Source organism: Helianthus annuus, chromosome 11, assembly GCF_002127325.2.
Source record: "Helianthus annuus cultivar XRQ/B chromosome 11, HanXRQr2.0-SUNRISE, whole genome shotgun sequence".
Classification (NCBI taxonomy): Eukaryota; Viridiplantae; Streptophyta; class Magnoliopsida; order Asterales; family Asteraceae; genus Helianthus; species Helianthus annuus.
In genome coordinates, this window is record NC_035443.2 from 175,296,000 (window position 1) to 175,311,173 (window position 15,174).

Genomic DNA, 15,174 nt, shown 5'->3' on the forward strand with positions numbered 1-15,174 from the left:
TGACTTTCAAAAAGTTTGCCAAAACAAGCAACCTTATCCCCAAGTCCAGTCACCGGAAAGATGATCGGAACACGGCCGGAAAAATCAAAGTTTCACAAAAACAATTTTTTTATGTTACCCAAACCGACCCCGAACACTCCCGATAGGTTTAGTATCCGTTTTTCAGTTTCAAAATGCAAGGAAACTACCAAAAACGAGTGCTAAACCAAGTGTCCAAACACACCAAAGAACTCGAACAAACCGGTTTTAAACAAGGTAAAGAGCGAGGCTCTGATACCACTTGTAGGTCCCTTTTCTCGGAGGATCGAGAACAAACCTAAACCTTGTTATACTAACCCACTAGCGAGTGCGGAATCCAAGCTAGTAGGCAAACCGGGATGAAGCAAGAACAAACACAAGAACACACAAAGTTCACCGATTAACACCACTGTATTAATACGTATGAAGGTTTACGGTTACAAGCACAAGGTTTACAATCTGTTTGCAAACTCTCTAAAGTGTGTGTGTGTGTGTGTGTTTTCCAGCAGAGTTTCTCTAACTCTCTATGTGTGCATCTGCTTCACACTAACACACTGCATGGGTATTTATACCCATACATAGCAGGTCTGGTCGAAGGACTCGATAGATGGTCCGAAGGATCATCTATCGATGACAGGGAGCTCGAACGATCAGCATGGACATCGAAGGATCATCCTTCGATGTCTAATGGTTGAACCATGGTCGAACCATACCATGGTCGAACCATATCCTTCGAGCACCTCGAAGGATCAGTTGTATCCTTCGAGGCTATCCTTCGATCCAGACAACATCATGTTGTCCAAGTCAAACTAGGAGGATAGTTGACTTGGTCAACTTACAGACTGACTTAGGACATCGTTTTCATACAGACCGAACACAGACAAAGTACAGACACAAGTGCACCAACACGTATGAAATCAGGTCATAGTCATCTATTTGCCCGGTGTAAATTCGCCCTGTCCAGCTTGGCGCCTTCCAAACACTACAAGATTAAATCATAAGTTACAATAATCAAAAGAATCTTTAGGGGTTATACGCCAATTTGTCACTACTAAAAGGGATTTTAGTTATTTAATTAGTGGTCTCGGCTTTAATAAGCCACTTTTTTCAATTTTCATAGGATGTGTGTGATAAACTACATAAGATTAATGTTACTTACTGCATTCTCAATAATAAGCCACTTTTTTCAATTTTCATAGGATGTGTGTGATAAACTACATAAGATTAATGTTACTTACTGCATTCTCAAGATTAACACTATCAAGACAAGCACGTCGAAGATTAGCACCATTCAATTTGGCATTATACAAAACAGCACCCTAAAAATGTATCGAGAGAAACAAGATTCAATTAGAATTTTCCCCAAACACTATATCCTAAACTTTTAATGTTTTAACATACCTTTAAATTGGCTCCTTCCAAATTGGCTCCTTCCAAATTGGCTCCCTCCAAACAGCAATCTATCACCCAAATGCAAATAATAAAGAAAAATAATTAAATATCTTTTAAAAGATAATGAAACAACATAATCTCCACCACATACTTGCCCAATTGCTTGTACAGTTGTATGATCACTTGGCTTACCTTCTTAATAAATACAACATAACATTGCATCTCATAACTCACTAGTATACAAACCAGACATCCAACAAGAGAGCAATTTCATATGTATACCCTTGTGAACTTACATAATATCAGATTTACCCAACTAAAAAGAACTAATATCAAATATACACACCATAAATCACAAATACACCTTCATATACAAATTCCATTTAATACAATTAAAATATAACCATTATACCTTTTTCCTCCTCCACTCCAAACACTAAAATCCTAATATAAGTTTTAAGGGAAGGCCATAAATGTTATATGTTTGAAAATGGGCATATTGGATATTCTTTTTCTAAATTTGTTAAGTAAAATATGATATTATACAAGTTTTGAGAGGGATATACGAAATTATCCCTAGATTAGATTTTAATAAAAAAAAATGAGAAGAAGATATATTTACAACTTACAAGATAAGTTTGCCATCTGAAGATCAGCCCTCGTCAGCAAAGCTCCACAAAGATTAGCCCCTGAGAACTGACAACTTTCGTAGGCAAGACTAAATCAATTGAGTTGACTAAAAATGGAAGAAAAATGATTCTAAGGTTCACAAAAGATTGCCAAGTAAAAAGTGTTGAATACACCGAAATGTCTGCAAACTTTATGTCTCATATCAAGAACAAATAATGGGTTTTGCAAAATCTTACTTGGTCAATTTTGCATTGTAAAAATTAGTATTTTCAGCATCTGCCTTCTGGAATAAAGATACAAAACATAATTATAGATCAAAATAATTAATAAAAAGACAATATAATAAACCACTATAATACAAATTAATACATGCATAAGATGCGCACCCAACAACATTAAATATATACTTAATTAACGTGAAAAAAATAAAATAAAAACCAAGTTACCTAATTTACCTGAAATCTAACAAAATGAAGATTAGCACCTGAAAAGTTAACATTTTTCAGGCATGCAAAGCTGAAGTCCACACCACCCACACCGAAAAAGGGCAACCACAAGTGCTGCATTGGTTATAATGGGAAAACAGGTTTATTAGTGAGGCTATGAGTTTTCTAGTGACGGGTCTTACAGTTAAAAATAATTATCCATAAATTTAGCTCTAAATATATCGATGTTATAAGGAAACCTCCCCGAATTCATTTGGGGCTTGTAAAGTGTAAACCTATAATAGATACAATATGTTATAACTTAATGTCCTAAAATATTACTCACAATACGATACACATCAAGTATCTTCCGAAACAAGATGAATTTTATCATACCAATTTTGAAAGATCAAGCCCAGAGAGATTTACTCCTATTAATCTGACACGTCCGCCAACTGCATATGCATGTTGTACACATTTGATAATATCACCGCGCGTAAAGTCAGGATCCATTTGTTCATCTTCCTTTTTATTCAAGACCTCATTTATCCTATCCACCAATCCCTGACATAATCAAAATAAAGACTATTTTAAGAAGTATTATACAATAGATCATTAGGGTACTTAGAATAGTAAAACATCTTTTACAAGAAGCTGATAGTATTCTGCTTCCCGCATGTAGGTCCCTGTTTCGCGGAGGATGACGAACCTAAACCTTGTTATACAAACCTACTAGCGAGTGCGGAATCCAAGCTAGCAAGCAAACCGAGTTAGTAGCAAGTAGAGAAACAAACACACAAGTTCACCGATTAACACAACTTGTATTAATGCAATGAGGGTTCGGTTACAAGCTCAATGTTTACAGAAGTGTTCTATAAACTCTCTAAGATGTGTGTGTGAGTTTGGACAGAATGCTCTCAAAGAATACTCTCTCCTTCTGTCTGTGTGTCTGTCTACCGAAACTCAACACATGCATGGGTATATATACCCAGCTCAGCAGGTCTGGATCGAAGGATCTGATAGATGGTCCGAAGGATCATCTATCGATCACAGTTCATACGAAAGATCAGCATGGACCTCGAAGGATCATCCTTCGAGGTCTAATGGTCGAACCATGGTCGAACCATATCTTTCGATCACCTCGAAGGATCAGGTGTATCCTTCGAGGCTATCCTTCGATCTGAACATCTTTCAAATGTTGTCCAAGTCAAACCGGAGGATGGTTGACTTGGTCAACTTACAATACAAATCAGGACATCGTTTATATCAGACCGAATACAGACAAAGTACAGACACAAGTGCACCAACAAACTCCCCCTTGGCTGTAGCTTTGTCTTTGATCTCTAATCTTTGTCTTGTTCTTCTAAAAGTGTAGACTCGTCTTGAACTTCGACGGTCTTTGGTCTTCAAGTCTTCAAGACTCTGATGTCCTATCATGTCTTCAATGTCGGAGGATCTTCAAAGTCTTCACGTCTTGAAAGTAGAAAGTGTATCAACAAACTACCCGTATCATGTAGGAAGTGTGTTGACAAACTCCCCCTTAACATAAGCTCCCCCTTGAGTTATGCTCGTGAAAAGACTTTATCTTTATGTAGTGAGATCCTTGTGGTGTTGATGATGGCCAGCGGCAACTCGATCATCTTCATCTTTCGAGCGCCTTCTCGTCGTGTCTTCATTCCAAGGCTTGTCATCGACCATGTTCTCCTAGCCTTTAGAATCTGCACATGCAAGAAATCTAAACGCGTAATGAGAACAACTGCTTGGAATAGTATAAACAAATGACACACGTATGACCATGTCACAATCAAACACCGTCCGACAGTTTGAAAGTTTAATAAATTTGCCAATTTTAGTTTTTAACTTTCAAAACATGCAAATTTCGACCGTTTATGAAGATTTAGTCAGTTCGGTTTTCAGTCAGGTTTCAGGTAACGAAGACTTGAGCTCCAACATCGTACGATCGAAAATAAAGCAGAAATAAAATCTTTTTGGCTTTTATAAAGTTTATATTAAAACAAGCCTAAAATCTTTTTGGTATTTTTTGAAATTAAAAGACAACAATTTAAAATCCTTTGAGTGTTATCAAACGACATCACCGCTAATGTCGTGCTGATATGCACCAAACGACGAAACTGTTTAAAAGAAATAATAAAAGTTAAACAGTAAATAAATAAATATATACAAACATTCTTTTTGCGAGTTTCGAGGGTAAGAGAATCATATCAGTGTACGGTCATGCCAAAACACTCTTGTTGTTCAGTTAGTTAACATTAAGATAAGCATCCTATAACAATTATCGGTATTGTTGTCCACTTAAGCTCAACTTATCAGATGTAATCATGTTTAGAGGATACGTTAATGTATGATTTATACTTACCGACCGGTGTTCATCCACATCACGACACATTCCCGTATCAAGGTATGTACGAGAGTTCATCTTACCGGTGAGTATACCGATTATCATCTGTTTGACCGTATAAATTGTGAGATACTCACTTATTTTGATTCGAAAACAAGCCCTTTGTGATATAATCACTTATTGATGAGGAACTTGATTTCCATATGCATGAGGGCACAGGTGCAAGTCCGTGAACAGGTCAGTACTTCCGTACAGCAGAGAGACGAACTTGACACCCGGATAAATGTGATATTTTATCACTTATTTGATATGGACATGTGATTGTTTATCACTTATTGAGGTCGAATGCAGTATGTAATATGTACACGTATGTATAGTATCATGGAAGATCTAGACTTGCGTCCCCGTTATTTTTCGGTAAAAGATACAACCATGATACCCAGATGATAAGCAGCATAAAGACCGAATATCTCAGAACCTCGGCAATCTATCAAACGAAATTTCGGTACTAAGACCATATGCCAATGAATGGTTCCCACCTGATCTTCAGTCGATTAAGATTTATATCACCCTGCACACTTTAAAATGATTGTGAGCCTACCGATACATCTTATATAGAGCTGCTTATCGTTTTGCATTTAAGGTTTAAAGAGGTTAGGATAGACCACTGATGTACTATCATTTTCTCTTTTGCTCGCCAGGAAACTCATTTTTGATTTTCTATTGTTTTTGTGTTTTTGAAATTTTTCGATGTTTTTGGATTTTCTGATTTTTGGATTTACTCCCCCTAAAATCAATAAACTAAGACAAATTTAAAACACAAAGTTATTTACAAAAATGATTTTCCGATGCTGGTTTTACTCTTGCTTGACCTTAATGCCGTTTACCAAAATTAAGTTTTATCAGAAAAGATTTAACAAATTTTGGAAAAATGAGTTGGCATGTCGGTAAGCGGTGCGAACCATGACAACATTGATGAGTTTCACATTGAAACAATCACGTGTGAGGTGATATCCGAGATCAACGTGTCAGGTCAAAGAGTGCTGTACGAGATAATAACAATTCACAAAGCAGCTAAAATATCGACAAGTATAGGAGAGATTAAGGATTTAAAGGCGTATCCTGCAACTGTTCCGTGCATTGCAAGGAATCTAAGCACTCCCCCAACTTAATATTCACCCGGTGTGAACTTCAAGGTCGAATGTGCAGCTACTGAGAAATCTCTTGACAGCAACAAGCTCATAAACCTCCGGGTCCGGCTGGTCTTCCACATTGTACCAGCGAAGGTCTTGACTTTCTCTTTCAGAAATGGTGTGCGGATGTTCAATCCACGCCAAGGCATCGACACACATTTCACTTCATTCGTTCCTGTGGACCCGATCAAAAACCATAATGACCAAATTTTTGGCACGTTCTTCATTTGGTCGAATTTTGCAACTTCATTCAGCCACATTTTCTTTTTCTTTCCTCTTTCTCCATCAAAGGCAACAATTTCTTCTGTCGCCTATCTTGTGCAAGGACATTCCACCATCAACAATCCTAAGACTATCAATAGTTCCTCCTGGAACTTCCTGCACACTCACTCAGAGATTAGTTGGAGAGAGGGACCCAAGCCTTCACAGACTTGGGTCGTCCGTCATCATCGAGAATTGTAACATCCATTTCCCGATGATTCGGAATTGATGTAGCTCCCCCTGAAACAGTTACCGGTTTTGGTATCCAAATCTCTTTCTGTTTTTCATGTTTAACATCCAATTTAACAGATTTTGTTTGGATAATCTCCGGTTTTAAAATCTTTTCAACTTCTTTTCTTTGTTTCTTTTTCTGTTTCTTTGCTCGCTGTTTAACAAGACGAGGATCCTGTTTTGATGAAACAGATCTTTTATGGTAATTGTTACCATGGGGGGCATCAATTTTTGACTTTCTCCTGGTGAGATATGGACAATTCTTAATGATGTGTCCATACTCACAACATTCAAAGCATGATCTCCGCTCAACAAACCTCGGAGTATCATAACTGCAATAGCCGGATGATGAGCTTCGTGATCTTGAGGTACTTGGTCCTACATCACAACCGTTTGTGTGTTGTGTATAGTTGTTTTGACTGTTTCTTTTCAAAATTTTACTTTGTTTAACAAAATCCTTATTGGATTTGTTTTTGGAAGTATCAATTTTATCAGTCCCTCTTGATTTCACGAGGTTTATCTTCCGAACCTTTTTCTTATTTTCGCCCTGTTTGCCTTTTCTATTCTCTTGGGCGGCATGATTTTGTTCACGGGGATCATCAACCTTTGCTTTCAGCTTATGAAGATATGGACAATTTCGAATGATATGTCCAATTGTTCCACACTCAAAACAATATCTTCGTTCAACAATCCCCGAAGCATCATGTGCTCGTCTTGACGATGATGATGAACTTTGTGATCCCGAGGTACTAGGTTTTGAACAGTTTGGATCATTTCTTTTCAAAACTGTTGCTTGTTTAACAAAATCTAAGTTAGATTTGTTCTCATAAGTTTCGATTTTGTCCGTTCCCTTAGATTTCACAAAGTTCACATTCTTGTTTTTCTTTTGGGTCTGTTTCTTCTGACCCTGAGTCGGTGCCTTTCCTTTAGGTTTGGCATGATTCTGCTGTTTTTGTACTGTTGGTAATTTCTTATTCCCAAATTGTTTTCGAATTTCAGCCTTTGGAATAGGAGGACACTGTGTAACTGTAACACGTGGTCCTGTCTTTCCCAAAAATTTACTTGTCGAATCTTCAAAGACTTTACTTATTAAAGATTGATTAACATTCTTAATAGGAAAATCTTTGTCAGAGTAGATTTTATCATCACCAACAAGAGTGTACAGCAAATTCACACCCTCCGACTCTTTTGCAGACGAGGACTCGATTGCAACAGTCTTAGCGGGTTTTGCAGGAGGATCACATAGAATGTAATTCTCGAGAGGTATGTCCCCATTTTTGACTTCCGCATCAGACTTTGCTGGGATGGTATCATCAGATTCATCATCAGAAGAATCAGCATCCTCAATGATGACTGGAGGATCCTGATTCAGTTCAGCAGAGGACACACATGCATCTGCTGAAGTATCTGAGTCTGGTGATACATCTTTCTTGTATCCGAGTCCTGCTGCAAACTCCTTTACATCTAGAGGAACAGATGGTTCAAAGAACACTCTATCCTCCTCGTCAGGCATCGCATCATAATTGTGTCTCACAGGTGGTGGACATTTCTTATATCCTATGCATGTGACATCCCGTTTTTCTTTCTGAACGTCAATGATGTGATCCAACACATAGCTAGAGCTCAAATAACTATCTAGCTTAAGTTGGATCGCATCACTTTCGGTTTTCACACAAGCCATTTCTTTTTGCATTGTCTCAAGACGTGAGATATACAAATTAATTTCCGTTTGTTTTCTGGAAACCATTTTAGTCAATTCAGTTTTATCTTTCTTTAACGTCTCAATCATTGACTTAAATTCTTTTTCATGGTTTTCATAAAACATATTGGCTTCTGTGCATTTTGAAAGATCCACGGTCAACTTCTGGTTGTGGATAAATGTCACATCATATTTCTCTTGCAAAGCTTCGTGTTTGCTTTGCAATTCACACCACTTGGCATTCAATGAAACATGTTTGTCTTGCAAGTCAAACAAACTAGCTTGTACAGCATCATGTTTGCCTTGCAACTCAGACATGTTTGCCTTTAATCTAGCACAATTATCACAATCTACAGCAGTTGGTTCATCAACACATACCTGACTGGAATTACTCTCAGGTGTTGGCCTTTCTGCATCAGAATCAATACCAGATCCATCCTCACTTGAACTTGAAGTTATATCACCTTCCACTGAAGTTGAAACATCTTCACCTGAACTTCTAACATGTTCAGAACTGTTATCATTCCCCGAGGATCCACCATTGCTGACATCTTTGACAATTTCAGCGTACAACGCCGTTTTTGTCTGACTACTGTTCTTGGGATTAAGAAGTGACGATTCTACAGTAGAATAATGGTGTTGTACGGAAACTGGGGGTAATGGATTTCCAAAAATGTCTGTGGTGGGAGGCGGCTTTACAGGAACTTGTATTGGATTGCCAAAACAATCGGTTGTTGTTATTTTCGGTTCACTTTGCCTTTGATTGATAACTGATGCCCACATTTCTGCAGTAATTCGAGGTGGTGTGGGAGGTTCGGCCCATAATGGAGATGACCTTGTATTCGTGTATTTTCCATCGTCTGGAGCCGGTGTACCCCACCATGAGGGAGTGACACCTGAACTTGTATATTCACCATTATCTGGAGCAGGAGTTCCCCACCAACTCGGATTCATCTTTGACAAGAAAAATAAATTCTATGTCAAAGTCACGAAGGATGATTGCCACCTGAAAGATCACACAGCCGAAGGATCCTGGTCGAAAGATCTGAGATCACAGAAACTTGTTAACAATAAACAGACCACAATCGAAAGATCAACTACTGTTCGAAGGATCAACAGTACTCGAAGGATTACTGTTGAGTCTTGAACAATAATTTCGAAAGATTCAAGAACTCGAAGGATTCCCTTTTGAAAGATCCTTATCTTTCGAGTCAATCCCTATCTTTCGGACACTTATCTTTCGAATAGCTAACTTCCGAAGGATCACACTTGTTCGAATGATCAACAGTGTTCGAAGGATCACTGTTGACTTTCGAGCACTGGCTTCGAAAGACTCAAAATCTCGAAAGATTCACACTTGAAAGATCCTTATCTTTCGAGATAAAACAACTATCTTTCGAAAAGATTCCCTGATCGAAAGATATGTTTCGAACTTCGAAGGACTACTCGAAAGATGTTTATCTATCGAGCTGTCACTGATCGAAGGATTGTCTTTCGATGTCGAAGGATATCTTTCGATGTCGAAGGATATCTTTCGAATGAGCACTGACACACTGACACAGATGTGACGGGTTGGTGAAAAGGTGATGGGTAGGTAAGTCAACTTTCGGCAGAAAGGTATGGTAGGCTGACAACTTTCCCACCAACCAAGATTTTGAAATAAAATATGCCAAAAATGGAAAACTTAACCCAGAAACCGGTGACCGGAACTATAACCGGAATATTGCCGGAATTCACCAAATCACTCAAAAACAAGTTTTCAAGTTACCCAACCCCACTTTAAACACTCCCGGTTAGTTTAGACACGTTTTTACTCAAAGAAAATGCAAGAAAAACAAGTAAAAACAGGTGCAAAACCAAGTGTTTCAACACACCAAAACTTGTAAAAACCCGGTTTTAAACAAGGTTAAGAGCCTTAGCTCTGATACCACTTGTAGGTCCCTGTTTCGCGGAGGATGACGAACCTAAACCTTGTTATACAAACCTACTAGCGAGTGCGGAATCCAAGCTAGCAAGCAAACCGAGTTAGTAGCAAGTAGAGAAACAAACACACAAGTTCACCGATTAACACAACTTGTATTAATGCAATGAGGGTTCGGTTACAAGCTCAATGTTTACAGAAGTGTTCTATAAACTCTCTAAGATGTGTGTGTGAGTTTGGACAGAATGCTCTCAAAGAATACTCTCTCCTTCTGTCTGTGTGTCTGTCTACCGAAACTCAACACATGCATGGGTATATATACCCAGCTCAGCAGGTCTGGATCGAAGGATCTGATAGATGGTCCGAAGGATCATCTATCGATCACAGTTCATACGAAAGATCAGCATGGACCTCGAAGGATCATCCTTCGAGGTCTAATGGTCGAACCATGGTCGAACCATATCTTTCGATCACCTCGAAGGATCAGGTGTATCCTTCGAGGCTATCCTTCGATCTGAACATCTTTCAAATGTTGTCCAAGTCAAACCGGAGGATGGTTGACTTGGTCAACTTACAATACAAATCAGGACATCGTTTATATCAGACCGAATACAGACAAAGTACAGACACAAGTGCACCAACACCGCAAAAGCTCTACACGCTCTAAATCAGACAGGTTGAAAATAGGAGCTACACCATCTCTCAACCAGTTCAAAATATGCCGAAAGTGCTTCCCGTCCCTATCAATAAACACATATCCCTGCAAATACATAAAATGTTCAAAGCATGTTCTTTTGAGCACAAGAAAATCGGCATGATCACTGATAATATAGCTAAAGAAGTTTGATGCCCTACAAAGTAAAGTATGATCCAAGTATTACTTAAAAAACAAAACCAAAAAGTGGAATTAAAAAAAAAACTATATATGCTTATCAAGAATGAACATATGAAAGGCACCTAATCTTGCAACTAAACATGTTGTGTACTAGTTTTGTCTACATACTTGTTAATTGAGATAATTTATTAACTATTATAATAGCCATTGCTAAATAAAAGATATAATTTTCAAATATCAATTCACATAACAATTCTATTTCAAATCTGCATGCTCACTGTTAATAAGGCTCAAGAAGTTTGATACCTAAAAATATTTAGTAATCAAGAACTGGAAAACTAAACAAGGTAATTATGTTTATAAAAAAAAAGACATGAATTGCAGCAGATCTTGCAACCAAACAAGTTGTGTCTACATGCTATTATACTAACCTTCTCAGACTCCTTGCAAACAGTGTAGCGACCACTAAACATGGCAGCAAGCATCGAATGAGGCTCCCTGTGAGTTAGCGTATCAACAGTTGTGCAAAATTCCTTTCCACCTGTTCCGCAACCAGGGATGTTAAGTATTCGAATCAGGCTCGACAAACTTGAAATTACAAATACAAATAACAGTTCGAATTTTTTAATCGAATTCATTTCGAGATCTGATAACGAACTTCAGTTTTTTTTTCAATTTGATTGAAAATTCAAATTAGAATTATGCATATAATTGTTATTTCTATACTATATATACATAATTTATAACTATATGTATGTGTGTGTGTATATATATATTCTAACATTTGCTTACTTGCTATGAACTTGTAATTAAATTGAATGTTGGCACTATAAATGCTTTGGAGGTTGTCTCTTGCCACTTTGATTTTAATTGTTAATTATTTTGGTAGTTTAAATTTGTATTTTGAATGCTCCAATTTGGTCATTTCACATTTTGATGGTTATAAACTTGTATATTTTTTTATCTTCAAAATAAATCAACTTTGTTGTAGTTTTAAAAACTAAACTAGAATAAATTGTTTTTTAGCTAAAAATTCGATTCGATTGAAGACCTGTAACAACATCAAATTAGCAACTGAATCAACCACACCCCCATAAAACCTACAGTCACTTATATACAGACTATCCATGACTCATGAGTTAATATCTAATAAGCTCGCCTGCTAAACCTAAATTTTGAATATAAATTACTTAAACTTATGACCAACTAGGAATCGTATGTGGCAAGCTATATAAACATACATAATAATCGATCAATTCAGAGCCAAATGACAGAAAATTACGAGTAAAAGAGTAAACTGAAACGCAAGAAATATGATAGAAATATTATGACCTATATTCAGACGAACAATTGAAGAACATGCATCGGAAGACGTCGCCATCGCCTTTTGATCAGATGTTCACAGTGCAACCGTTGAAGATGAAGAGGCTAAAACGGTTTTCTTGTACTATATATGGAGATAGAAGGTGAAAACTTAAGAGTCGTTTGGTAGGTGGTGTTGGAAATTTTTTTTTTTCATTTGAATTTCATTTGTCGGATTTAATGAGCCTTGTTGTTATTTTAAAAAAAAAAACAATGATACATAAATAAAGTAAAACAAATACCTAATAGATTTGTCCTATTCTTTTTTTTTCATAGCTTGAAATCGATCCATCACATCGTCGTCTTTTACTTCACTTAAAAAATCCTTTTCGACCGCACAAACCATAGCATTGTTCAAGAATTCCGGGCCGATTCGATTGCGTAAATCCGTCTTCACAAGCTTCAATTTCGAAAAACATCTTTCAACGGTTGCGGTTGCCACCGGTAAAAGCAAAGCTAGCTTAACAACCCGATAAACTGTAGGACAAGAACTATGTGTTCCCGTTTCAACCATAACACGCGCAAGATCACTTATTCCATTCAAGTCTTCAAAGTTATCATCATCGCTTATTGTGTGACAAAAAGACTCAATTAGATTCTTCCGACTCATCATGGCCACGAAAGGGTAAAGAGTTTTCTAAACAGAATCTAGAACTCATAACAGAACCTAGTAATCGATAATAATTTGCAATCATTTCTTCTTTAGTCAACTTCTTCATATTCTCATCCATATGTTTCTTTTGATTCATGAGATTGTGACATTTTTGTGCCGCCTTTGAATGATGACTATCAACATTCCCAACATGTTCCTTTAATGACCCCTTTTTACTCCAATCACTAAAGCCTTTAGAACTAGAAGACCACGTATCTCTTCCGCCTTGATTACCAACATCTTCTTTAAACAAGTAACAATACAGACAATATACTTTGTCTGCTTTGATGCTATACTCTAACCAACTACAATTATTAAACCAACTAACAACAAAACGTCTTTTTTCCATAACAATCTTTAACAGGAAACTTATGACTACGCGGTTGAAAAGCCCCTTTAACAAGATACGACCTTCTTATGTCATCTATTTGATTTGGGTGATAACCAATACCTCGTGTTGTTGGAATTGAAGTTGTAGGATTATCATTATCAACATTCGGACTTGCATCAACGTCATCATTTGCTTGATCAACATTCGGACTTGCATCAACGTCATCATTTGCTTGGATATTATCATTATCAACTTTCGGAATTGAATCAACATCAACATTCGGAGGAGTTGTTTCATCATCATTAATTTCTTCGTATTTTCATTTGAAAAAGTTCCCAATTAAAGCTTGTTTTTTTGGATTTTGGTTTCGTCATCACTTCAAAGAATTCAAACAATCACACAATCAATTCAAACAATCAAACAATCAAAGTCTTTATTAAACCAACTAATAAAACTGATCAAAGAATTCAACAAAAAAAAAAAGTAATGAAAGTATCAAACAATTTATTAAACCAACTGATAAAACTGAAACAATAAAAAAAACTAATCAAAATAGAAAATTAACTAATATTAATAAAACTAATCATTAATCAAAAGTAGAAAACTAATGAAAGTATGAAACAATCTCCTGCAAGGCTGCAAATCTGCGATGGCCGATGAGAGGAGGCGGACAGCCAGAGCCAATTGCCGAATGTGGAATCTGTGAGTTAATCCGATAATCCTCCTGCGAATCTTTGTGAGTTCGTGAGTTCTGTGACTTCGATTGTAATCCTCCTGCGATGTGCGAGATGCAGCGAATCAGCGAAGGACCTGCGACTTCTGTTCGTGTCTTCGTGACCTTTGATTATCCCTGCAATGAATCTGCCGCCCAATGCACTGTTGGGTTATTATTTTGTTATTTGGGCTAAGTAGTATTGGGCTATCATTTGGTTATTTGGGCCAATATAATCAGTATTTTTTGGGCTTAATTTCAGTTTGTAAATTTTTTTAGGGGTGTCCTTAGTATAAAAATTGGAAAAAAAAATTTACACTAACGGATAAAAGTTGAGTCGTAGCCCGGGCTACGCCTCGGACTACACTAGGTCCGCCCCTGCCTAGGGATATATACATGTGTAATGAGCCTTGTTATTTCTTAAAACATCAAGTCTAAATCCTAGGGATATATACATGTGGGAATGGTCTCATCAAGAATGGTTAGCTCTTTTATCTTTTCTCTATGAGAATCTGAATATGATCTGCAAAACAAGACACCGTGAGACTCGTTACAAGTAGGAGAGGTGAGGGGTTCTCTTTGTAACCACCCCCTAGCATGAAAATAAGTATCGTTTAAAAAGAGTATCGAGTGTTTGTTAAGAGTAAGAGGGTGAGAGAACCGATCCTTAAACCTGTAGTCGAAGGTCCGTATTTATAGCAGAAGAGTGAGTGTGGAGAAGGAGATGGGCTGATGGGCCTTGGGCCAGACGCCGCCAACAATAAATATCTTGTTTGTCTCTTCTAACATGACCGTTGGTGTTTGCAGAGGGCAGAGACGTTGTGGCACGATGATTGGAGCCACGTGGTCTGTGTTGGGTTTGTGTGGAGGCTTAATTGGGGTTGGGCCTGGTTCAGTTTGAGAAGACAGTTTTGGAGCAGACTAATTAAGTTGGAGACCTGGCCCGTTTCAAATTAATTATAGCCCAGTTATTAGTTTTCTTTGGGAACAAGTTTTGTAACCCTAATATGTAATTATAAGTAGGCGTCTTGTATTTGTAATTCCTCATCACGAGTGGTGAGAATCAGAAAGCAATAGAAATCTTGGTTGCAGCCCATGGATGTAGGTCAGCCGACCGAACCACGTAAATCCTTGCGTTCTCGTGTTCGTTTAT

General features: G+C 37.4%; 1 protein-coding gene across 1 annotated transcript; it reads right to left on the reverse strand.

The window, feature by feature from the left end:
- Positions 1-946: 946 nt before the first annotated feature.
- On the reverse strand, positions 947-12,345 carry LOC110888813 (FH protein interacting protein FIP2). Its single transcript, XM_022136319.2, has 12 exons — positions 12,297-12,345; positions 11,396-11,505; positions 10,772-10,889; positions 3,114-3,151; positions 2,862-3,029; positions 2,726-2,761; positions 2,496-2,600; positions 2,277-2,323; positions 1,707-1,774; positions 1,420-1,478; positions 1,257-1,337; positions 947-1,000 (listed from the first exon to the last, which is right to left on the reverse strand). Exons 1-12 carry the CDS (start codon positions 12,343-12,345, stop codon positions 947-949), a joined length of 933 nt encoding a protein of 310 aa, XP_021992011.1.
- Between the last annotated feature and the right edge of the window lie 2,829 nt (positions 12,346-15,174).

Excerpts from the sequence above, each read along its gene's own strand:
- LOC110888813 (XM_022136319.2), bottom strand. The coding sequence starts at position 12,345 with ATGGCGACGTCTTCCGATGCATGTTCTTCAATTGTTCGTCTGAATATA. Across the intron at positions 10,890-11,395 it reads TTTGCAAGGAGTCTGAGAAG|GGATATGTGTTTATTGATAG; the intron begins GTTAGTATAATA and ends ATGTATTTGCAG. Across the intron at positions 1,479-1,706 it reads TTGGGTAAATCTGATATTAT|ATTGCTGTTTGGAGGGAGCC; the intron begins GTAAGTTCACAA and ends TTTGGGTGATAG.